The sequence below is a fragment of the Schistocerca piceifrons genome, chromosome 1 (assembly GCF_021461385.2).
Source record: "Schistocerca piceifrons isolate TAMUIC-IGC-003096 chromosome 1, iqSchPice1.1, whole genome shotgun sequence".
Taxonomy (NCBI): domain Eukaryota; kingdom Metazoa; phylum Arthropoda; class Insecta; order Orthoptera; family Acrididae; genus Schistocerca; species Schistocerca piceifrons.
In genome coordinates, this window is record NC_060138.1 from 1106087520 (window position 1) to 1106113670 (window position 26151).

The window sequence follows — 26151 nt, forward strand, 5'->3', positions numbered from 1 at the left end:
TGAAATGTGTTCTGTTTTCTATTGTGTCTACTGTAACTCCAGCATTTTCAATGTCCTTTTCAGTCTCTATGAACCATGCTGGCTTGGATTTGTAGCTATTGAGTAATGTGAATATCCACTTGGTTAGTCTGTTGTTATCCATTCTGAATATATGTCCAAAAAACTGTAGTCTCCTCTTCCTCATTACATCAGTTAGTTTCTCCGTTTTCAGATATAGCTCTCTGTTTGGTCTTAACCTGTAACTGTTTTATATTAGTCATAATAGAAAGTGCACTCCAACATGAATGTTGCAGAAAACTGCAGCAAATGATGAATGTTCTTTTACTTAGGTAAGGGTAATCTTGCTGAATATAAATCTAGAAGTTCGATAATCTGATTCTTCAGTTTCATATGAATATTATAGAAGACTGCAGCAAAGCAATGAATGCTCTTCTACTTAGGTGAGGTAACCATGCTCAATATAATATCTGACTCTTGGAACTCAAGTTTTAAAGTACAGTTGTTCTTCATTATACCAGATCTTCCTCTCCACCAAGTTGAAGTTCAAAAGTACTGGAAAGCATGAAATGATTTCTTATCCAGTCATACCAGTTTATATCTAGTGTTGGGAAATATCTATCCAGTCTCTTCTGCAATTGCAATATAGTAGTCAGTTGTATTTTGTTGCTATGTGGACATTCATATGTCAATGGAAACATTTCAAAATTGCTTTCTTCTATTTCTCTCAACCAAACCTCAACTTAAAGGGTACAGTCTTGTCTGTGATGGTTAGGAAATGTGCACCATTACTTTGTAGACTAGCATTTGTATTACAGAGTATTTGAAGGGCTGACATGTTGTGAAGTTTGTTTCGATTATGCTGCAGAAGTTTCACTGAGAATCCCTTACACATCCTCTACAATGTCTCAATCTCTCCTCATGTGATTTCATGTTTTTGCAGCCCTAAATAAAGACTCTTATGGCCATCAGCTTGCTTTTAATGAAGAGATGCTTACCTAGGTACAATCATGGTTCCGTAGGCAACTGCAAATATCTTCCCCTGAAGGCATTGATCATATCTCACAGTTGGATAAATATATTAACAGTATAGTGATTACTTTTGAAATCAATGAACCTGTATAGTTTCAGAGACCTTTACAAGTCTCACACATCTAAGATGTCTTTATGCAGACTGAAGCGACAAATGAAAATTTGTACTAAGCCTAGGATTCGAACCCAAGTCTTCTGTTCACTAGGCAAATATGCTAACCACATTGTTTGAGTTTAGGGGGAATACTAAGTGCGCTAAAGTGTAAATGGGAATGTGGACTGAGGCATTTTAGGGTAGTCCATGGAGTTGTACACATACACAGTTCCAGGGTCTCATAGTGGTTAGCACATCTACCTAGTGACCGGAAGACCCAGGTTTGAATCCCAGCATTGGTAGAAATTTTCATTTGTTGCTTCAGTCTGTATACATACTTTTGAAATAAGAGTTTACTTAATTTTTTCCATCTGTCTTGTTTTCATTTGAGTGCCCCTTATAATTTATCATTTTAACAGTCTTTTCTGAAACTGATTTCAAATTCTTTCCAATGGTTTTTGCTGAAAGCACTTCTCTATGTAGAAATCGTTGTATAATAATCAGTTTTTGTTTTGTGTTTCACCTGTGTAATGAATCCTTTTATGGAACCTGTCACTTAAGGGTGCCACATGTGCGAAGTTACACACACAAAATATCAGTATTCAACATGTAGATCAGTCATTTAATATGCCATCTGTGGTTACAAAGAATAAAGAGAAAGATGAAACTTCCCAGCAGATTAAAACTGTGTGCCAGACCGAGATTCAAAACGTGGACCTTTGTCTTCCATGGGCATGTGCGCTACCAACTGGGCTACCCACACATGACACTATGAGTCCTCACAGCCTTACTTCTGCCAGTACCTCATCTCCTGCCTTTCAAGGCAAAGGTTCTGAGTTTGAGTGTCAGTCAATCCCACAGTTTTAATCTGCCAAGAAGTTTCATATCAGCACACACTCTACTGTAGAGTGAGAATTCATTCTGAAGAGAAAGATGTTTTGTATTACTTTATCAAGAGTTTTTCATATCTATTACATTCTGAATTTACTAGTCTCTCCACGCTCTTGATGCCATTATTCAACACCCCCAGGGTGTCAGGACACCCAGTTTGGAAAGCTCCTTCCTAAGGAGTACCTAACGGTACTCATCACATATTGGAACTACTGACGATTAATAGACCCACATTCTTTTTTGTTTGCTGCACCTTAACATAGGACACAATCATCCCTTCGATTAGCAAAGACATGATTGTAACAGCTTGAGTTGTCCCTGTTCATGTCTCCTCTGCACAAGGTGCCTAGACCTACCATTGACATACCAATCACACTTAAGTGAACAAGTGGTGATAGATCCTGTATTTCCTGCAGAGGGACAGCATCTGCAGGACAGCACAGTAATCATGCTATCTTTGATACATCTGGTGCTGATGGCCTTGCAACAGTGGCACCAACAGTTCCCATCAGATCACCAAAGTTAAGAACTGTATGGTGAGGCTAGCACTTGGACAGGTGACCTTCCGAGTCTGCTGAGCTCTGTTGGCAAGTGGGGTGCACTCATACCTTGTAACCAACTGTGACCATTTGTGTATCCTGTGATGCTTATCGTATGAGATTGATACAGCAAATGGTTGCTACCGTTGAGCCTCCTGAGACCTGTCCAGATGGAATTAAGTTTTTTGGTATCTCTGGTATGTGACTGTCAATAGCCATCCAAACACACCCATTCACAGCAGCTTCCAATTGAGTGACAGTAGTCAGGGTGATTTCCAGCTGTTTATGAACATCACCTAACTCATCCCATGCTTGAGAACAGTGTACACTGAGGGGAATCACTAAGCAATGTGTCTGGATTGTGCTGTATCTATGCTTTGAGAGAATCATGTTACTACAGTTTGAAGCTCCTCTTGATGCTTTTCTGCACTTCTGACTTAAAATTTAAGTTGTTTTGAAAATCTGCAAGTCAAATTTTATTTCTGTAATGTATAATCTAAAGTCTACAATCATTTTTCTTTTGCATGCATAATGATTATAATATGTGGTTTTTTTGGTTTGTTTCAACTGCTCACCTAAAAATTACACTGCTACTGAAGCTGCATTATTGTAGGTGGGTTTATGAACCCTTTTTTGATCACTTCTGACAGCATGTTATCTGCAAAGTAGCCATGGAGAAACTTCTTTGTGCATTTCTGAAGTACTATTTCCTAGGTAGTGATTATGTATGTTACTGTACTTACAATTTCCATCCTGTTGTGTACCTGTGGTGGATACCTCTTTCAACTGCTATTGAGTATACTGTTTCCACACTGTTATTTATAAAAATTTTCTCACACCTTTACTTCACACATGTGGAAAACACATGAAGTTAATAAGTGAAATTAATTTAGATTGAAATATGTATTTAAAATTAAATTTTTAATGCTCTAATATGAATTCATCTATGATGCAGCCGTTAGTATAAACTGGCATGTGTAATATATTTTGAAAATTTTTCTGTAGTGCCTCTGAGACCAATATAAAGTGAACTACTACTGCTCTGTTGTACTGTGCAAAGACTTTACTTCATTCTGGTATTAAACAGGTGCTATTGCATAAGTTGAGTGGGTGTACCTTGTGAGACATGGTAGATCTGACTTAAGACAAGGCATAGCGAGTTTTCAGAAACAAACCTTGACTACCTGGCATGTGGCTGCATTCCTCTCTTGCCACTATGCACAGGCTGAGTCCTTCTTCTTTGTGGAAGGGGAGAAGTCTCATTTGACTCTGTACTTGAATCAAGATGGTATAGTTCTGCAACAAGAATGATATGCCTTTTTAAATTATCACACTATTCTATTTTCAGATTGTAGTGGCAAACATTGTCAACTACTCAATGAATGAAATAATTTATCACTTTACCAGCCATTCAATATTCATTTATTCAGTATCATGTTCTGTAAGTCCTATCATGGAGGAGAAACTCAGTGATGTGGAACAAGTCAAGGTACACATTTATAAAGAAAAGCAGCTGTTGAAAACTATTATTGCTCACTGTAATAATAATTAATCACCAAAAATATGCTACACACTCTTTATTCTAACACACATTAAATGAACACAGTAAAATTAGCAGACATGCTGCTATTTTTGAAGAAAGTGTTTTTTCTTCATTATAAATAATTACTGCAGTTAGCTTAATGTTCATGTAGCCACAGTGATATTTCTTACAAGAATATCCCATCAGTAGTTACAAACAGTATTTAAGAGTAAATGTACTCTTTAAGATCTTTGATAAGGCCTCTACAAAATATGGTGTTATCTTCTGTAACAACAGTGATACTACTCTTCTTTCCTGAATAAATAGTGGAGAAGGGGGTGGGGGAGGGAGAGGGGATAATGTTCTCTGTGTCTGTGGCATTCGATAAGTTACAGTGACACTCTGTTGCACTAAATTGTGAGCACCTTGGGGAGTTCAGCATTAGTTTTTTTGGTATGGGCTTAGCAAACGCAGTTTTCCTGAGCGACGTTTGGTAAGTGCCAGCAGTCCTCTATAATCATAAGCTCTGGGCATGCTTCAACAACCACTGTGCACAAGGCAACAGAATACCCTGTGTTGCACAGAATAGGGACAATAGTTTAAATGCCAGGATTGACAGGACAATAAAAAATAAAAAAATAAATAATTTAAAAAAACACCCTCAAACTCAAGATATACTGTGTGCTGATGGGGTGCATGGCTGTTGAGGCAGAACAGTCATTAGCGAGCAACCTCTGGGGAACCTGCTGCCCCTCAGTTGTGTAAGGCTTACTTAGGAAAGTGGGGCTCTGTCTGGGTTGACACATATTTCCCTAGCTATTCCTGGAATCAAGAAGAAACCCTCGAACTTATCCTTTTCAACTCCCAGTGGAATGGATGTACTGCTGATGGGTATCAACACCCAACTTAATTAGAGGGCTCATGTTACCAGTCCTCCTGATACAGGGAATAATGCAAAGACTTTTGCTTACAGTTATAGAACACATGCCGCTAGTCAGAATGTGATTTTAATTGTTAAAAGGAAGGAGAGCAACACTGAAAAAGTTTCACTTTCTACATTTAGAGGACATAAATAGCACTTTAAAATCTGCCAACAATTGAGAAATGGGATACTACTGGTTGAAACTTCTAGCTTCCAACAAGCAACGAACCTGCAGAATGCTAAATACCTGCTAAATACCTTAGGGAATATGCAATTGAAAGTGACAGTACACTATGAACTACGTCAAAGGTGTTGTGTTGTACCAAGATCTTGTGCATAGCCCCAAAGAAGAACTGAAAGATGACTAAGCTCAAAAAGGTATTGATGTCCAAATTTAATGTAAAGGGTAGATAGCGATCTGGTCGAATTAAACTCCTTTATCCCTACTTTCAATACCATGAAACTTCCAGGGCACATCAAGGCAGGTTTCCTTCACTTAAACGTGAAGCTTTATGTTCTGAGCCCAGTACACAGTTTTAAATGCCAGTGCTTAGGGCACACTGCTGCAGGATGTAAGGGAGCAGCCACAAATGACAAATGTGATAAGGCCACCATGAAGGAATCACTTGTTCATCTCCAGCAAGGTGTATACATTTCTCTGGAAATCACCCTAACTAGAGTATCTGCCTTAAGGAAAGGAAGATACGGGAGTTCAAAACAACAAAGCACATCCCATATAAGGAGGCCAAAAACGTCTATAAGGCGACGCAACCCCCTACATTCCTTATTTATTTCGAAATAGCTCGTAAAAGCCTATTCCAACATCCAATGCCTTTTTGCAAATGGAAGTTACTTGTGTCAGGATTACCATCTGTGTTTTTCAGTCCACTTGCAAAGCCACAGCTATTTCAGAGCCCGTACCACGCAATGAGAACGACAGAAAAAGCCATGTTTGCCAATGACATGGGCTCTCAGTGCCTCCAAAAGGCAAAATTCAATAAACAGACCAGCACTACCATTACCACTGCTGTGGACATCCCCAAGAAGTTTCTTCCTACAAAGTCTTCTCAAGGAAAAAAAAACACAACAATAAACAACAAGTGAGAAGTGTCAGCTCCAGAGGAAGACATGTAGCAAACCATCAGACAGTGTCAACCTCATTCTATTTGACAGTTTTTCTGATTCTGATTTGGAGTCAATAGAATATAAAGTCTGCCTGGTGCAGCTATCCGGGCCCCAGACTACACCTCCATCTGTTACAGGAACTCCATGCTGGCAGAGAGACAGGGTGAAAGGAAAACCTTACCAGTAAAATGGGCTCCATACTACAGTAAAGCATCAGTAGGTTCAGGACACAAGTGGAGGAATTGAGACTCCTAACCCAGAAGTGTCCTCTGTGGTTGTGTTTACAGAAAACATGTTTTAAATGTACTGACACCCCTCTGCTATGGTGCTATACCCTCTACCACAATCATGATCAGATTGGGGACAGGACCAAAGGAAGGGGAGCTATGTTCATCAACAGCACTCATCACTTCTCTGCTCTCCCCTTGGTTACTGACCTGCAAGAAGTTGCAGTTGAAGTTCATAGAGGTGAGAGGATCACTATCTGCTCACTATATTTACTTCCACAGGATGCCATAGACTCTGAGGCTCTCAGAGATTATGTAGAACAGTTCCCCTGACCAATACTTCTACTCTGAGACTGTGATGCCCATAATATATTAGGGGACTTGAACTCTACATGCCCTAGAGGTTAAGTTTTGGAGAGTTTCATGATGTTTCAAAAGCTGTGTATCCTTGGAACATGGGCAGTCCCACTTTACTTCTCTGCTGCTACTGTGTTGTCCTCAGCCATTGACCTCTCTTTCAACTCTCCAGTCCTTGCAAACTCTGATCAGTGGGAAGTAACTGATGATGATGATGTTCACTCCAGTAACCAGTTCCCACTCCTGGTCCAACTACCAGATGGAGCAATACTTGAAAGAAAGCCACCATAATGGATGGACAGCAGAGCTAACTGGATGCTGTTCAGCCAACTGCCAGTATTTGAACACTAAGGCAGTGACCAGGAATGGCTAGACCACATCACACATGCAATCCACCATCCCACTGAATTATCCATCCCAAAGTCCTCATGTCATCTTCAAAGGCAGCCTGTACCTTGGTGGATTGACACATACCACTCAGCAATCTGGATCTGGCATACAGCTCAGTGATATTTTAAGTGCCACCCAACAGTAGAAAACCTCACAGCCTTTAGAGTTGCAAGAGCCAAAGCTCGATGTATAGTCAAGGAGTGTAAGAAGAGGTCATGGCATGTGTTTCTGGACTATATCAACAGCTCAACTTGTTCTACAAAAGTATGGAAGCAATCAAAAGAATTGTTAGTAAATGCAGTCATTCACTAATAGCAACAATGCTGAAGCAGGGTTTCTCCAAGCAATGTCCAGAGACATTGACTTGACAATCGGAAAGCATTTTGCAATGACTACTGCCATTGTCAGTGGTTAGTAGCATCTTTGGTTGAAGAGTTGTGTACATTCAGAGCACTCATAAAAGATAATAGTTTAACTGTGTAATAACAATTAATTATGGCAATATTATACCATTAACAAGTAAGTCAGTACCTATTGTAAGCTCTCTATTGAAGGTTTCACTTTCATTTGAGTATTTTTTAGAAAAAGAAAATATTTCCTAGGCACCAATTTTGTTCTAGGTTTTGTTTACCTTATTGTATACTGTAAGTTACATGATTATTTCAATAAAGTACAGTTTGTGTTGTTAGTGTATTCTTGCACACTATCCATTTGACTTCTAGTAAGTAGCCAGAATGAAACATTTCAGAAATAAGTGAGAGGTTCATATAGTGTAGGCTCAGTTCTTGGTTTCCTTTTGTAGATTTAACTATTTCTATTTCTCTGGAAGTCCTGAATTAGCATCCAAACTTTAGGCCCACAATGAGATTTTCACTCTGCAGCAGAGTGTGTGCTGATATGAAACTTCCTGGCAGATTAAAAATTTGTGCTGGACCGAGACTCAAACTCAGGACCTTTGCCTTTCACGGGAAAGTGCTCTACCAACTGAGCTACCCAAGCACAACTTACGCCCCGTCCTCACAGCTTGGGTAGCTCAGTTGGTAGAGCACTTGCCCGCAAAAGGCAAAGGTCCCGAGTTAGAGCCTCAGTCTGGCACACAGTTTTAATCTGCCAGGAAGTTTCATATCAGCGCACACTCCACTGCAGAGTGAAAATCTCATTCTGGAAACATCCCCCAGGCTGTCGCTAAGCCATGTCTCCGCTATATCCTTTCTTTCAGGAGTGCTAGTTCTGCAAGGTTCGCAGGAGAGCTTCTGTAAAGTTTGGAAAGTAGGAGACGAGGCATTGGCAGAAGTAAAGCTGTGAGGATGGGGCGTGAGTCATGCTTGGGTAGCTCAATTGGTAGAGTACTTGCCTACGAAAGGCAAAGGTCCCGAGTTCGAGTTTCGCTCCAGCACACAGTTTTAATCTGCCAGGAAGTTTCATATTTAGGCCCACACTTTATAAGAAATTTAGTATCTTAACTGAGTAGCCTAGGAGGTTATTCTTGTTTCATTTACAAGAAAGCTAAAATTTGTACACTGTGAGTGAGAAATGTGTGATTTGTTGTACGATTGTTAGTTTCACGGTGTGGTGTGTGGGTTATTGCAGTTTTTTTCATGTGGGTGACTAGTGATGTGGGAATTGGGGAAATGAATGGCTTTTTAGGATTTGCTGTAGAGATAGGAAGAGAGCGGAACAAAAGGAGAAGATTGGTACTCTTCAGGTGAAAATAGATAAGGCAAAGCAAGATCTGGGAAGGTTAAGGATGTGGAGCAAAAAGAAAGGTAGAAAGTGACAAAAGGTTATAGAAGAAATAGGAATAGGACTTCCTCAGAGAGCTTTGTTGTTAATGTGGAAAACCGGTTTGATCTGTTGTCACAGTTGGAAACAAGTGAACCACAAGTAGCAAGTAGATGCAGAAGTAGACAGAATGCAACAAACCTTCAAAAAGTGTTTCAGAAGTAAGAAGTCAGAAAAAGTTAGCCTACGGCAAATTTGTGTCTGATGATAGACGATGTAGGTTCACTTTGCAAAGTCTTCACAAAGGAAGGCACTGTGGTAATAGTGGGCGGGGCAGCACCAGACAGAGACCCTAATTATTCAATTGAGAGTGACCTGGTAAAGATCTTCAGCAATGAGACACACTGGAGTTGAGCTTGTGTCTGTTCTGAGGCACCATAATCAGCCTCATTTAAACTCTTCTTTTAGGAGAGTTAATTTAGAGGTAGAACAGCTGTGTGGGTCAGGTATGGGGTCTCATATTGGTGTGGTTCCTGTTGACTATCAGTAGGTGGGACTATACTAAGCACCTCAACAGGAAATGGAAGGGAAAACTGTCTGAGCTAATAGTAAATATCTTAAAGGGAGCACTATCACATTCAGTAAAATACCATTGGTTAAAAGTGACACAACAGTACATTTTAGGGTAGAGAGGGCAGAAACAAAAGATGTTCAGAGACAGGTTGAAAATGACACACAAACTGATAAAAAAAGACAGCCAGAAAGCAAATTTTAATATACACAATTCATGCAAACAGCCTCTAAATGAAACTGGAGGTGTTCAGAAATTGATGGAAAAATTAGGTTCATCCAGTTGTAATTCAACCAATGCACAAAAGCAGTTATCGTTATTGCATCAGAATATCCGAGGGCAGAGGCAAAAGCTTAATGAGTTGCTTATTTGTATTAAGGAATTAGTGTTGAACAAACAAGTTGATAAAATCTGCCTCTGTGATCATCATATGAGCATAGTATAGATATGCGTAATGTTACAGGATCTAAGTTAGCCTCTTACTTCTGTAGAGAAAATATGGAGAAAGGAGTAGCTGCCATATTTGTTAAATGTTTTAATTTCAAGAAAATTTATTTTAATACATTTTGTTCAGAGCAGCACTTAAAAGCTTGTGCAACAGAAGTAGTATTTTGTAATAATAGTACTGTAAGTATAACAGAGCAGCTTCAGGAAACCTTAACCTCTTCATAAAAAAATCTACCTCACATTACAAAACAGGGGAACAGTGGTTGCTTGTGATTTTAGCATCCGTTTATTGAAAAGCTCTGTGTCACTGAATAATTACTGCAATCAGTAACACTGTTATTCAACTTAATTCCAACTGTGAATTTTGCAATTAGGGTATGTCAGTGCTCTGAGACTGCTGTTGATAACATCTTTTTAGACAAATCTAGGAAAAATTCACATCACAAAACCAGTAGCAACTGGGCTAGCTGATCATGACATGCAGCAACTTACGTTAAATGTTGAAACTTGTCAGGATATAAAATCTATTAAATATTAGTACAGGAGTATAATGAATCTGTCAAAAACTGAGAATTTAGAGATTGCTCATAGATATGAATTGAACTGGCCAGTCCTGGGAAGAGTAGGAAAGAATGTCACAGAGGAGAGGATGATCTTTTGAGTGGGGAGATTGAATTACTTGTAGATGATATCATAGTATAAGTTCCTGGCCCACACAGAAAAGAGCCTTCATTAATAAAGTTACTTCATTATTTGAAAATTGATTTCCCATAAAGATCACTCAATTCAAACAGATGTCTAAAAATAACCATGGACTACACAAGGAATAAAGGTATCATGTGGGACAAAAAGAAAACTGCTTCCACTACCAAGGAACTGATCTGAGGTTAGGATTGTAACGCATTACAAAGAATACTGCAAAATACTGAAGGAAGGAATTGAGAAATCTAAGTAGCTTTATCATGAGGAAAAGATAATTGCATCAGGCAACAAAATAAAAACTACATGGGGTGTAGTGAAGACAGAGAGAAGTGGGGCCAGATAGGAAGAGGAACAGATAGCTCTAAGAATAAATGAAATTGGTAACAAGTGCATAGAGTGTTGCAAATTTCTTAAACAAGTACTTTGTTTCTGTTACTGGGGTTACCACATTCAGTAAACAGTGCAATGAAATAGATGAGACCAGTCTCTGCAAATGTAGCAGCCATCATAAAATCCTTAAAATTAAAATATTCTACTGCTTATGATAACATATCAACAAAGTTAATCAAACAATGTTACTGTGAGTTGAGTTCTGTCTTGTGTTAGATGTGTAATCGATCTCTTATCAGAGGGACATTTCCAGACCAGCTATAATATGCTGAAGTGATGCCTCTTTACAATAAGGGGTATAAAGAGAAACTGTCAAACTATCAACCAATTTCACTTTTACCAGCTTTTTCAAAAATATTTGAAAAGGTTGTGTTGAAGCACCTTCTTGAGCATCTGACAGCAAATACTATATTGTCCAAGTCACAGTTTGGGTTCCTTAAGAGTTATGATACACTGATGCATAGAAGGCTATTTACACTTACACTGAGAATTTATTTATTTCATTAGGTAACAAATTAAAGACTCCTGGTATTTTCTGTGACCTGTAAAAAGCCTTTGACTATGAGAATCACAACTTCCTCTTTAGTACATTAGAATACTATGTGTCACTGGCAGTACTGCAAAATAGTTTGAGTCTTATCTAACTAACAGGATACAAAGGGTGGCATTGTGAAAACCTGTGAAGTACAACTCAATAATAAATTCAGTTGGGAAGTTGGAAGGACATACCACAGACTTGCTGAAGTGCCTAAACAAGCCTGTATTTGCAATGCATATGATATCAAATGTAAAATATATAAAGAAAACTTGCATACTTTGCTTACTTTCATTCTATTATGTCATATGGGATCACATTTTGGGGTAAAACCATGTAATACAATTCATTTGTGGCATAAATTCAAGAACATCACGTAGAACTATGTTCAAGGAATGGGCCTTTTAACCACTGCTTCTCAGTATATTTATTCCTTAATGATATTTGTTGCAAATAATATGTCTCTATTTCCAACCAATAGCTCAATACATAGTATCAATATTAAGAATGAGAACCATCTACATAAAGATCTAAAATCACTTACCTCGGCCCAAAAAGGAGTCCAATATTCAGGAACTTACATTTTCAATAAACTGGCAGTAGCTATTAAAAACTTGGCTTCAGATGAAGCACAGTTTAAACAAGTTTGAAAGACTTTTTGGCAGGCAGCTTCTTCTACTTCATAGATGAATATCTTATCAGAAACTGTTAGACCAGCCTAAGTGAAAATGTCTGCTAGATTTCAGTTCTGACAACTCTTGGTTACAACAGGCGAGCTAAGACATTTTGGATATGATAAATTTATTAAAAGTGGATAACCATGTTTCATTCTGACAATGTATTAATTCTGTAAATATTAGTAGTTCCAATTCACATATTTTGACAATCTCCTGAAAAATAATCAGGGAAGTGAGTATTATATTCAAATGCTCTATTTTTTATGTTATACTTTCTGACATGTTCCACACCCATGAGAATCATCTAATTTTTGGGTCTATGGAATGAAAATTGAATCTAATGTAATCCAATCCATCATTCTGCCACTATTGTGGTGCCATGGAGAGGGACAAGTCAGACTTTGGATTCAACAATTCTGAGCCTTATAACTGCCCCTTCTTGATGTGAAAGTTGGAATGGTACTGTCTGAGACTCGTGATACTGCACCCAGTCACAACCAAATCCAGTATAGCATGCTGCGACACTTACAAGTAGACAGGACATTTTGCTAACTCTTGAAGAGAGGCCATTTTGATACATTTCTTCAAACCAGGAAAGGGCTGGATGTGTCTCAGAACTTATCAGAGTGTTGCCTTAATGAGCTGTGTGAGAAAAGTTAATCAGTATCTGGTCTGGATGTTAGAGACTAGGCAGCTCCTTAGCCACTCTGTGAGGATTCAGGAGATGCTGCTCTGCATGAATTCCTTAAAGACTCAGTGAGGTTTCTGGGCCTCATTTTTTTACTCCAGACTGCCATGGTTACCACACCTGAAGAACCTGATGTCCAGGACCCGGAAACACTGAACATCTTTAAGTGTCTTTTACCCGTAAGCCACAGAGTCCCAGGGTGTGGACAAGGCACATCTCCGTCAGTACTGCAGGGCTTTAGTGAGATCATGGTTAGACTATGGTTGCACAGTATGCATACCAGTGAGGCCTTCATACTTGAAGATCATTGATGCTATCCACCATAAGGGGACCAGGCTGACCACAGGTGATTATAGATCCAATTCCACACCCAGTCTCTGTACTGAGGCTGGAGAACCCTTCCAATTCACCAGCATACCATAGTGTTGCTCATGCAGATATGGGCTGTCTTTTCACTAATTTTTCATGAGCAATAAGACTGTTTTGGGATCTGCTTGAATCAAGTGCTGGAGTCACTTGGTCTGAGGCAAGTACAGACCCAAATCAGGATTTTAACAGATTGGCACACTGGTTAATGCAGAGGGGCAGGAGAGGCTGCACTCCTGCATCTGTATTTAATACATTGTTTTATGACATTTCAACTGAGCACCATATCTATGTAACTGTATTTGTGGGTAGGTCTAAACAGGGGACTCAATTAGTTACTCTGTTCTTTTCCATGAACAAGTCCTCAAGATTTGGCTGCCTCAAGAATTTACTGTCTTTGATGCAGAATTATATGAAATCTTGAGGTACTGTAGCTCATGAGCTGGGTTGCAAGTGTTAAATTCCTCATCTGTCCTGACTCCCCGAGTGCCGTTCATTTTCTACCACACTTATAAGCAGCAAATACAGTAGTCCAGGATATCCAGGACACTCTTCTCTACTTTCAAAGGCAGGGGAAGGAAGTATCTTTCTGCTGGATGTCAGGGAACATGCCTATTATGGGGAAAAAATGGAAAACACAGTAGCCACGGAGGCATGTCATGATCCTCAGATACTTTAGTGTATGTCTGCTAAATGTCTTGCTAACAGAGATAGTAGCAAAGAAGCAAGAAATGTAAACATCATGCCTGATGCAGAAATGAACAGCGAAAAGGTAATAAGCAAAAACTTTTTTCCTTTTAACATTATGTGGGGAGTGTCAGCAAGAACAAGTTTCATAAACATGTAAAGTGGGTTGCAAGTCACTAAGTGCTCTTGCTCTCAAATACTAGATGAATAAAATTTGGTATTCGTATGTTGTGGCCTAAATATACACATAAAAAAAAGTTTTGCATCACCCCGGTTCCCAGAGCTCCTGAGGATAGACATTGACTGTGGATAGTGTACCACAGACGCAGTTCCTTTTACTGTTCAGAGATGTCCCTAACTGCACCCAAAGATGTAAACAACCATGCGTGAGCAGTCTCTATTAGACGGAGGGGCTCTGACAGCCAATCAGTTCCAGCCATTCCACCAGGAAGGAGGTACACGGCCTGTGTTGTCTGTAGTTCAACCATGCCTAGATGGTCAATACAGCGGTTTGATCATATCCGCATCATTACTTTGTGCCAGGAAGGGCTCTCAATAAGGGAAGTGTCCAGGTGTCTCGGAGTGAACCAAAGTGATGTTGTTTGGACATGGAGGAGAGACAGGAACTGTCAATAACACGCCTCGCTCAGGCTGCCCAAGGGATACTACAGCAATGGCTTGGAGGAACCCCGACAGCAATGCCACCATGTTGAATAATGTTTTTGTGCAGCCACAGGACGTCATGTTATGACTCAAAATGTGTGCAATAGGCTGCATAATGCACAACTTCACTCCCGATGTCCATGGCGAGGTCCATCCTTGCAACCACGACACCATGCAGAGCAGTACAGATGGGCCCAACAACATGCCAAATGGACTGCTCAGGATTGGCATCATGTTCACTTCACTGATGAGTTTCGCATACGCCTTCAACCAGACAATCATCAGGGATTTGTTTGGAGGCAACCTGGTCAGGCTGACCACCTTAGACACACTTTCCAGTGAGTGCACCGAGGTGGAAGTTCCCTGCTGTTTTGGGGTGGCATTATGTGGGTCTGACATATGCTGCTGTTAGTCATGGAAGGCACCGTAACAGCTGTACGATAGGTGAATGCCATCCTCCAACCAATAGTGCAACCATATTGGCAGTATATTGGTGAGGCATTCATCTTCATGTACAGCAATTCGCGCCCCCATCATCCACATCTTGTGAATGACTTCCTTAAGGATAACCACATTGCTCAACTAGAGTGGCCAGCATGGTCTCCAGGCATGAACCCTATCGAACATGCCTGGGATATTTCCAGAATGAGATTTTCACTCTGCAGCGGAGTGTGCGCTGATATGAAACTTCCTGACAGATTAAAACTGTGTGCAAGACCGAGACTTGAACTCAGGACCTTTGTAAAGCTGTGAGGACGTGGCATGAGTCGTGCTTGGGTAGCTCAGTTGGTAGAGCACCTGCCCGCGAAAGGCAAAGGTCCCGAGTTCAAGTTTCGGTCTGGCACACAGTTTTAATCTGCCAAGAAGTTTCATGCCTGGGATAGATTGAAAAGGGCTGTTTATGGACGAAATGACCCTCCAACTACTCTGAGAGATCTACGCCAAATTGCCATTGAGGAGTGGGACAATCTGCACCAACAGTGGCTTGATGAACTTGTGGATAGTATGCCACAACAAATACAGGCATGCATCAATGCAAGAGGATGTGCTACAGTGTATTAGAGGTGCTGGTGTTTACAGCAATCTAGGTCACCACCTCTCAAGGTCTTGCTGTATGGTGGTACAATATGCAATGTGTGGTTTTCATGAGCAATAAAAATGGCGGAAATGATGTTTATGTTGATCTCTATTCCAATTTTCTATACAGGTTCCGGAACTCTCGGAACTGAGTTGATGCCAAACTTTTTTTGATGTGTATATATGCTGCTGAATGTACCAACAAAATTACATCACTGTATGTCACATAGTTCAGCAGATATGAGGGAAGGAGGAGATGGACAGAGAGAATGGGAGGAGGACATGGACTAATAGAAGTGAAATAAATACATACCAGAACAATGCAGTGTTCTCAGCTTGTACTGCACAAGACCTTCTATATGTCACAAATGGAGTATGTAATAGATCTGTGCACTGTTCATTTGAATGATCTAATCACCTGCCTCACTTTTTATCTTTCAAAGCAGTAACATAAGCTGATGGTACTCCACTTGTAACCTCTCATAATGACAAAAATGTCACACAATAAATGAATGAAGTTACACATAAGTACCTCATTTCTTCCATCTATGTGGGACCAGATGTAATGTGGCTTACTGAAAATCTAAATAATTCAGAAATATTCTCTAAAAGCAAAAAATCACACTCTTAATTTAATGTTTTATAGGAAACAACTTCTTCAAATTCTTTTTTTAAATTTTCTGCAGCTACGTTATCCCCCAAAAAACTTTCACCTGTCACTGAAAGCTAGCCCATGCAATGATGAGCTTTCCATCTTTCCTGCCATCTTTGGCTATCTTGTGGAATAAGTATCATCACCAGGTGCCTTGCTACTTAAGTTTAATGACTTTTCCAGGAGGACTGGACCAGATATCAGAAATGGATATCCCACTGAACCAAACAAATAATGTTTCATCCAGTGTTTCAGTCCATGCTTTCTTTATTGTTTTTGCTGATCATATTAAGCAGGAGTATTCAGTATAAGGGAAAGAATGGATTGCTACTCATCATAAAGATGACCCATTGAGTTGCAAACAGACACAACAAAAAGAATTACGATTTAGCTTTCAGTTAAAGCCTTTTTTGGAAAGGAAAAACATACACACATTTCACTGACAAAAGTAAGCTCACCTCATACCCATGTAACTGCCATATCTGGCAGTTCGGACCGGAGCTATGGGGATGGCAGTCTTCTTATCATCTCTGTATGCAACCCAGTGTGTCATCTTTACAGTGAGCAACAATCTATCCTTTCCTTATATTATCGATATTACTTTGAGTTTCCATTGTTTTTTTTTTTTTTTCCCCAGTCATTCTTTCATTCTGACATAGATGATATCCCTGTACCATATTCTGCAGACATTTATTTCACCATTTCTCCTTTGTCTATTCTGTTTAGTGATTTGAACTTTTTTCCATAGAAAGAACCACTTTCTTTCACTTTGAAGCCTTTTCCCTCACATACAAATGCAAAACATAGGAACAATATCCATATGCCTTCACTCTGTCAGGAACAGAACACTAACCATAGTAAAGGCAGTTGGAAATGTGGGGTTGGCAATCTCTATGCTACCTGAAGTGTCAACATATATTGCACTATACCAACTGTATACAATACATTTCTGGGTTAAAAAAAGAGGAAATAAAAAAAGGAATCTGGAAATCTGGATTAATGAAGACTGGATAAATGAGGTTCTTGTGTAATGAATAAAGGATCTTCCTGGTTTCAGGAATGTAAGTTAACTAATAAATAAATTAAATATGTAATTTTTTTCCATGGAAGCTCTGAGGAAAAATTTCTTGGAAAAAGACTTAATTAATTAGCTGTGACCCCTCACCTTCTCTGACACTTTCACCTTCATCTTTAATGTCCCTTTTTATGGTATAAGGTGTAGTTTTCTCTTAGCATATGTTCTCAGTCAACTGAATCACACGTGTCCCCCCTCCTTCAAATTCAAAGCTCTCTAACAAATTTCTGTGCCCTGCTTGAAGGATATGTTGTTATGAAACATAGGAATGTTATCATCTTGTGTGTATCTAAAAGAATCAAATAAGAAGGTATTTTGTGTCTGAGGACTTGTCACTATTGTGTATTTTCATGGGAAATGATGCCAGAAGAATCTTTGGTTGATGAAATAACCAGACAGTGTTATTTGGTATTTTCTTGAATGTGTAACACATTGTAAGAGATAAAAACACAGATTAACAGACAGAAAGAAACTCCCATGAGCTACCAGGGATCAAAATTGCATTTGGGTTCCTAATCCCACTCTTCCCCACAGCATGAAGTGGCACATTTACTGTTAGTTTCATGAAAAATGATGCAAAACATACCTAAACTCCTTGCTGTTGGGTGCTTGATAGGCACTTTATAACTGCTTATTGCAGATGGGCTACCACTTGTTTCGGTATCTGAGTGCTGACATGTGTCGGATTTGTTGTGACGATGTTTCATGTTACCTTTCCTATGTAGGCTGGATGATGGCTGTCCTCTATCTCCTGGAAGGAATAGTGTATACACTATAAGTTAAATAAATTCCAAAAAGGATTTTATAGTAACATTAAATTTCAGTAGTCTTTAAAACTATATTCCCACTCTTAGGATGTTAATATTTCTGTGAAACCCTGCAGTGGAACTTATTTCAAGACTGATTCACTGCTGTATTTTATTCTCTACACAATTTGATGTTAACATTTTATGGCACAGGGTGGCACATGAAAAACTGGTTCTGAGTACTAAGACTGCTCATCATCCGGCAGTTGCCATCTATTTTTTTGAAGCGGTTGTGAGTATGTTTTGTACTGTCAGTACAAAAGCCACTGTGACTTAATTAAGACATTTGAAGTAAATATCTCAGCAAGAAGTATCCTCTTCAAGGAAGAACTGCAATAGTGGATGCATGAGTTTTATCTGTGGTGCAGCCTAAGGGAAGTGTACACATGTAAACCAATATCTTTAGAACACTTTAAGGACAATGTTTGTAATGAAATTTTGAGAACTGATGCTGCAGAGTTATGCAAAGTTTATATTGACATGTTAGGGCATGTGCAAAAGTGCACGGAAATGCAAGGGGGTAATTTTCTGAACCTAATGTAATGTAAAAGACAAGATCAATTCTGTAAATAAAGACCTTTGCATTAGCTTAGTTGTTATTTATTTATTATCTGATTATTACCTGTTAAAATCAAACAACAGAAAATACAGGAAGCCGGCTGCTGTGGCCAAGCGGTTCTAGGTGCTTCAGTCCACAACCGCACTGCTGCTATGGTCGCAAGTTCGAATCCTGCCTCGGGCATGGATGTGTGTGATGTCCTTAGGTTGGTTAAGGTTTAAGTAATTCTAAGTCTAGGGGACTGATAACCTCAGATGTTTAAGTCCTTTAGTGTTCTGAGCCATTTGAACTATTTTTGAAAATACAGGATGGAATGTAACAATATTATGAGAAGGAAACTTGCTACTCACCGTATAGTGGAGATGCTGAGTCGCACAAAGGCACAACAAAAGCTTTTGGCCACAGGCCTTAATCAGTAATAGACACACATATGCAGGCGCAAGTGTTGTTTCAGTTGCCTGAGACTGCAGTCGTGTGTGTGAGTTGTGTTTGCGCGTGCACACGTGTGTGTGTGTGTGTGTGTGTGTGTGTGTGTGTGTGTGTGTGTGTGTGTGTGTGTGTGATCTGTTTATCTATTTGTTGTTGTATCTGTTTGTGGTGGGCAACAATTTGTGCAAAACTGGTGCACAATCAGTACCTGTGGCCAGTTTTTTGTGCACCACCCTGTAGCAATGCAGTTAATTAAGAAGCAGTTTCACAGGAAGTGGGAAACAGTACCTATATCTGGGTCAGTATAAGTTGATCCCTGACAGTTGCTGTGCACCCAGCTCAACCAACAAATAATACAATTTTGTAAACATCTCTATCAGAACACCTCAGTGTTGTCACAGCTCTGTAAACTGCTACTATTTTCACATGCAGCAATTAGCACTTAGCGTTGGAAGTTGCATCAGTGCTGCAAGCTGTCAGGGATCTTCTTATGCTGTCTTTGCTATACATAGTGATTTCAACTTATGAGGCTTGTGCTTACCATCTGATGCAGCATACCAATGAACCATATTTACTTGATGAGTAAGTTCATGTTGAGTGCAACTCTCATTTTCTGAATGTCCAAATGTTTTAAACTGTAAAGTGTGATCCACTCCTGAAGCATCCATTAACTTTTTTCTGTGGTGGTCTGATGACACAGCAAATGTGGCATAGGGGCTCATCTCATACAGCTCTGCAATAATAATGTTTTCTTGAACTGTGGGCTTGCAGTTACCACAAACAGTTTAAGCATAGATAGATTTTCTGATAGGGGCAAGTTTTGGCAGTTACTGGTATATCATTCTCGATCAGGCTAGTGCACAGCATCAGTTCCATTATGAATTATAGTTACTATTTGAAAGTGTGCCACATGTTTAAAGCATACGTTACATGGTAAAAAACATAATAAATTCAAAAGATAAACTTGTGGGTGTCCAGATGAAGATGCACATGGGTATATAGAAGTGTCTGTTGATAACAGATGCTCAAAATATGTGGAATACTTTCAAATAGTTTCCATAATTCATATTGGAAACATATACCATGCACTAGCACGTGGTGATTGCTTGAAAATTATACAAATGTTGAAATTTGCATATTGTGCATCTTTCAACAATGAGATATCCACTTGGAGAAAATGAATACATCTGATGACCTGAGATAATAAAAAGATCACTGCAGAAGACATAATTACATCGAAGGAAAAAAAAAACACCCACACGCACATTTTTTCAACTGTACTTCACTGAAAATTTTTATTTTTGAGAAGTTTAGCACCCGCTGTTTCACTCACAGAGACTGTACGGCCTGTAGAGATTTTTTCTATTATTATCACTATTATTATTATTTAGTCAAATTTTTATTTTGTTCACAAATTGCAACTTCTAACCTTTTCATGCTAATTAAGGCCATATAGGCATTGCCTTTTCAAAATGAACTTCTCACCAAAAGTGATTCTGGTAGGTGGAGTCCAAAATTTTTCCTTATCATGCCTTTTGCATTCTTGTGGAGATATTTCCATAGCAACTTTCATCCCTTAACAGATATTTTCTTATATCTAACTGAGAAGTGAAATGCAAATTTTCATAAATTTAGCTTTAATATTTTTTAATTTACTGAAGTATTTTCTTAAAAAGTTTCATCCGCTATTGCACTCCCTAAGGAGCTGAATTACAAGAAACACTGTAATATGTACTTTTTTTAAAATTTTCAACTGAGAAGTCAAACACAAATTGTCATAGATGTAGCCTTAAAAATCCTTTAGTAGTTCTTTAGTTATTAGTTATTTTAAAAACAATTTTCATCCACTGTTTTACCCCTTAGTGGTTGAAGTTCCAAAAATGCTGAAACCCATATTTTTTTATTTTCTGACGTAGAAAACATATACCAGACTTCGTAGTTTTAGCTTCAAAATTCCCTTAATAGAGACATACTTTCAAAATGCCTTTCATCTCCTATTTAACTCCCTTAAGAGTGGAATTTTGGACGATACCTTCTTAAATAATGCCCACAGTATAAGCTCCACACACTCTCCACACTTAAGTTTCTATCCTTAGCCATCTGGGCTAGGCAATGATGAGCCAATGAATCAGTCTGACCGTATTTCACCCCCTTAGGGGTTGAATTTCCAAAAACAGTAAAACGTATTTTTTCAACTGTAACTGAGAAAGCCAGACACCAATTCTCAAAGATTTAACTTTAAAAATGCTTGCACAATGAAATATTTCCATAAAAATTATATCCCCCATTTCAACCCCATAAGGGTTGAATTTCCCAGAACAGTGGAACACATACTTTTTTTATTTCTAACTGAGAGGCCAAATTTAAATTTTCATCGATTTAGCTTTAAAAATGCTTTCATAATAGAATATTTTCATAAAAAGTCTGATCTCCTATTTCACCTCCTTAGTGGTTCAACTTCCAAAAACACTGAAACATGTATTTTTTGTACTTGCAACTGAGTAGTCAAATACGAATATTCATAGACATAGCTTTAAAAATTCTTTAGTAGTTCTTTAATAATGGTATATTTTCAAAAAAAGCTTTTGCCCACTATTTCGCCCCCACAGGGCTAAATTTCCAAAAATTTTGAAACATGTATTTCTTTATTTTTGACCGAGAAACCAAATACCAATTTTTGTAGGTTAACTTCAGAAATGACTTAATAGCAACATTTTTTTTTTTTTAAAAAACCTTCATCCCCTTAGGATTGGAATTTCAAAAAAAGCAATTCTTAAACAATGCCTACAGTATAACATCCACACCGTCTCCATCTTTTGAGGTTTTATCCCTAGCAGTTTGGTCTTGGTGGTGATGAGTCAGTCAGTTGGTGAGTCAGTCAGGACATTGCCTTTTATATATAGATATTTAATACTAATTCCAGATTTTCTCTTAGTATTCATTCATCCATTTGTTATTCATTCACATACTGTGTATCATAAATTCCATTCTTTAGAGATGTGGCATACGGCAAATTATGTATTAACAAGCCAAAGCACCACTGTAGGCTACTTCTTTTACGTAAACAACAAGCAATTATGTTTAGTTTTAATCTACTGACATTGATTATTACACGAGTTACTTTTAGAATATTGTGTAGAAATGCAGCTACGTCACCCTTTCAACACTACAGATGTACTTGCCAAAGGATGTGCTGGGTGTTGACACCTAAACCAACTACCTGTGTTGGAAACCATTTGTAGGATACCACTTCCTGTGTGTTGAAATACCTGCACTGGCTTTCTTGTGCTGTGCTGAATTCATAGCTTATAAGCTAAATGCCATATGTTCCATGCATCCACTATCTCCTGTTTTTCTGCACTCATGGTGCATGCCAGCACAATAATTCATTCACAAACAATTCACAAGGGAGATTAAGTGGTTGCTGGAACATACTTCTGATTAATCTGAATATGTTTCGAGTCCATAAATAAAATTAATCATTCTCAAGCAAAATTTAAGGTCAGAAATCAATGTTTTCAAAAACAAAATCTTTTCTTATATCAGAATAGTTTGATCACATCATAAACAGGTGAGTCTGCATTTTTTTTTGTTAACTGTCTCTGTGCTGTGAAATCACTTCACACAAGAATAGATATTAGTAGTACAGGTAATTGAATAGATTAAAAAAAATTTACTTACCAAGTGGCAGCTGGAGAGCACACATGTATAAGTTATTACAGCCTTCAAGCTTTCAGAGCCAGTGGCTCCTTCTTCTCACAGTAGCAATGAAGGGGAAGGAAGAGGAATGAAGGAATAGGACTTGTGAGACATAGAAAAAGGGTTAGATTTCAGAAAAGTCACCCAGAACCCCAGTGAAGGAAGCCTTACCAGACAATATGAGAAGGAAATACTGATTGTTGGGTACTGCATCAGATGAGATTTGAAAACCTGAGAGCTTGAGGGTGGAAAATAGGGTAATATACAAGACAGAGATCACTGCGAAAACACTGTGTACAAGTTAATGAGAGTGAAAAGCTAAGTGCACTGTATTTGATAGAGGTGGGTGGGTGACTGCAAAAAATAGATGGGTCAGTAAATGAAAGATGTAGAAAACTACAAGGGAATGAAGAAAGGAACAGTTACTGTGAAGAAATGCTGCGACCACAGAAAATAACATAAATTAAGGCTGTGTGGTTGGTCAGAACCAAGGACATGTTGCAGCACCAGTTCCCACCTGCAGAGTTCTGAATAACTGATATCTGAGGGAAGAATCCAGATGACATGTGGGGTGAAACATGTACTGAGGTCATGACTGTCATGTTGTAGAACATGCTTTGCAACAGTACGTTGTGTGTTGTCAGTATACACCCTCTGCCTATGGCCATTCATCCAAACTGGTAACCTTGTGGTAATCATGCTGATGTAAAAGGCTGAACATTGTTTACATGTTGTTGTTGTTGTGGTCTTCAGTCCTGAGACTGGTTTGATGCAGCTCTCCAAGCTACTCTATCCTGTGCAAGCGTCTTCATCTACCAGTACCTACTGCAACCTACATCCTTCTGAATCTGCTTGGTGTATTCATCTCTTGGTTTCCCTCTATGATTTTTACCCTCCACACCGCCCTCCAATACTAAATTGGTGATCCCCTGATGCCTCAGAACATGTCCTACCAACCGATCCCTTCTTCTAGTCAAGTTGTGCCACAAACTTCTCTTCTCCCCAATCTTATCTAGACTATTTATCGTCCATGTTTCACTTCCATACATGGCTACACTCCATACAAATACTTTCAGAAACGACTTCCTGACACTTAAATCTATACTCGATGTTAACAAATTCCTCTTCTTCAGAAATGCTTTCCTTGCCATTTCCAGTCTACATTTTATATCCTCTCTACTTCGACCATCATCAGTTATTTTGCTCCCCAAATAGCAAAACCCCTTTACTACTTATGTGTCTCATTTCCTAATCTAATACCCTCAACATCACCCGACTTAATTCGACTACATTCCATTATCCTCGTTCTGATTTTGTTGATTTTCATCTTATATCCTTCCATCAAGACACTATCCATTCCGTTCAACTGCTCTTCCAAGTCCTTTGCTGTCTCTGACAGAATTACAATGTCATCGGCGAACCTCAAAGTTTTTATTTCTTATCCATGGATTTTAATACCTATACTGAATTTTTCTTTTGTTTCCTTCACTGCATGCTCAATATACAGATTGAATAACATCGGGGAGAGGCTCACTCCCTTCCCAACCACTGCTTTCCTTTCATGCCCCTCAACTCTTATAACTGCCATTTGGTTTCTATACAAATTGTAAATAGCCTTTCGCTCCCTATATTTTACCCCTGCCACCTTCAGAATTTGAAAGAGAGTATTCCAGTCAACATTGTCAAAAGCTTTCTCTAAGTCTACAAATGCTAGACATGTAGGTTTGCCTTTCCTTAATCTAGCTTCTAAGATAAGCCGTAGGGTCAGTATTGCCTCATGTGTTCCAATATTTCTACGGAATCCAAACTGATCTTCCCCAAGGTCGGCTTCTACTAGCTTTTCCATTCGTCTGTAAGGAATTCGTGTTAGTATTTTGCAGCCGTGACTTATTAAACTGATAGTTCGGTAATTTTCACATCTGTCAACACCTGCTTTCTTTGGGATTGGGATTATTATATTCTTCTTGAAGTCTGAGGGTATTTCGCCTGTCTCATACATCTTGCTCACCAGATGGTAGAGTTTTGTCAGGACTGGCTCTCCCAAGGCCGTCAGTAGTTCTAATGGAATGTTGTCTACTCCCAGGGCCTTGTTTCGACTCAGGTCTTTCAGTGCTCTGTCAAACTCTTTACGCAGTATCATATCTCTCATTTCATCTTCATCTACATCCTCTTCCATTTCCATGATATTGTCACCAAGAAGATCGCCCCTGTATAGACCCCCAATATACTCCTTCCACCTTTCTGCTTTCCCTACTTTGCTTAGAACTGGGTTTCCATCTGAGCTCTTGATATTCATACAAGTGGTTCTCTTTTCTGTTTACATAACAGGTGGTATATGATATGTGTCATTTCACAAGTGGCTCTCCCTTTGATATTATTGTGATTTCCTGTCAGGATGGTCGCAGTTCATAGTAATAGACGGCAATCATCGAGTAAAACAGAAGTGATATCAGGTGTTCCCCAGGGAAGGATCCTGGGACCTCTGCTGTTCCTGACCTATATAAATGACCTGGGTGACAATCTGAGCAGTTCTCTTAGGTTGTTCGCAGATGATGCTGTAATTTACAGTCTACTAAGGTCATCCGAAGACCAGTATCAGTTGCAAAGCGATTTTGAAAAGATTTCTGTATGGTCTGGCAGGTGGCAGTTGACGCTAAATAACGAAAAGTGTAAGGTGATTCACATGAGTTCCAAAAGAAATCCATTGGAATTCGATTACTCGATAAATAGTACGATTCTCAAGGCTGTCAATTCAACTAACTACCTGGGTGTTAAAATTACGAACAACTTCAGTTGGAAAGACCACATAGATAATATTGTGGGGAAGGCAAGCCAAAGGTTGCGTTTCATAGGCAGGACACTTAGAAGATGCAACAAGTCCACTAAAGAGACAGCTTACACTACACTCGTTCGTCCTCTGTTAGAATATTGCTGTGCGGTGTGGGATCCTTACCAGGTGGGATTGACGGAGGACATTGAAAGGTTGCAAAAAAGGGCAGCTCATTTTGAATTATCACGTAATAGGGGAGAGAGTGTGGCAGATATGATATGCGAGTTGGGATGGAAGTCATTAAAGCAAAGACTTTTTTCATCGCGGTGAGATATATTTGCGAAATTTCAGTCACCAACTTTCTCTTCCGAATACGAAAATATTTTATTGAGCCCAACTTACATAGGTAGGAATGATCATCAAATTAAAATAAGAGAAATCATAGCTCGAACAGAAAGGTTTAGGTGTTCGTTTTTCCCGTGTGCTGTTCGGGAGTGGAATGGTAGAGAGATAGTATGATTGTGGTTCGATGAACCCTCT

At 39.0% G+C, this 26151-nt stretch overlaps 1 protein-coding gene across 1 annotated transcript in view; it reads right to left on the reverse strand.

Annotated features, from left to right (window-relative positions):
- The window catches only part of LOC124777987 (Down syndrome cell adhesion molecule-like protein Dscam2), a 481000-nt gene that overhangs the window by 37477 nt on the left and 417372 nt on the right, over positions 1-26151 (reverse strand). Inside the window, exons 27-29 of the mRNA XM_047253558.1 lie at positions 19684-19875; positions 17935-18099; positions 3729-3849 (exon numbers count right to left, since the gene is read on the reverse strand). Coding sequence (XP_047109514.1) covers positions 3734-3849; positions 17935-18099; positions 19684-19875 — 473 coding nt within the window. The 3' untranslated portion in view covers positions 3729-3733. The remainder of the gene's footprint in view (positions 1-3728; positions 3850-17934; positions 18100-19683; positions 19876-26151) is intronic.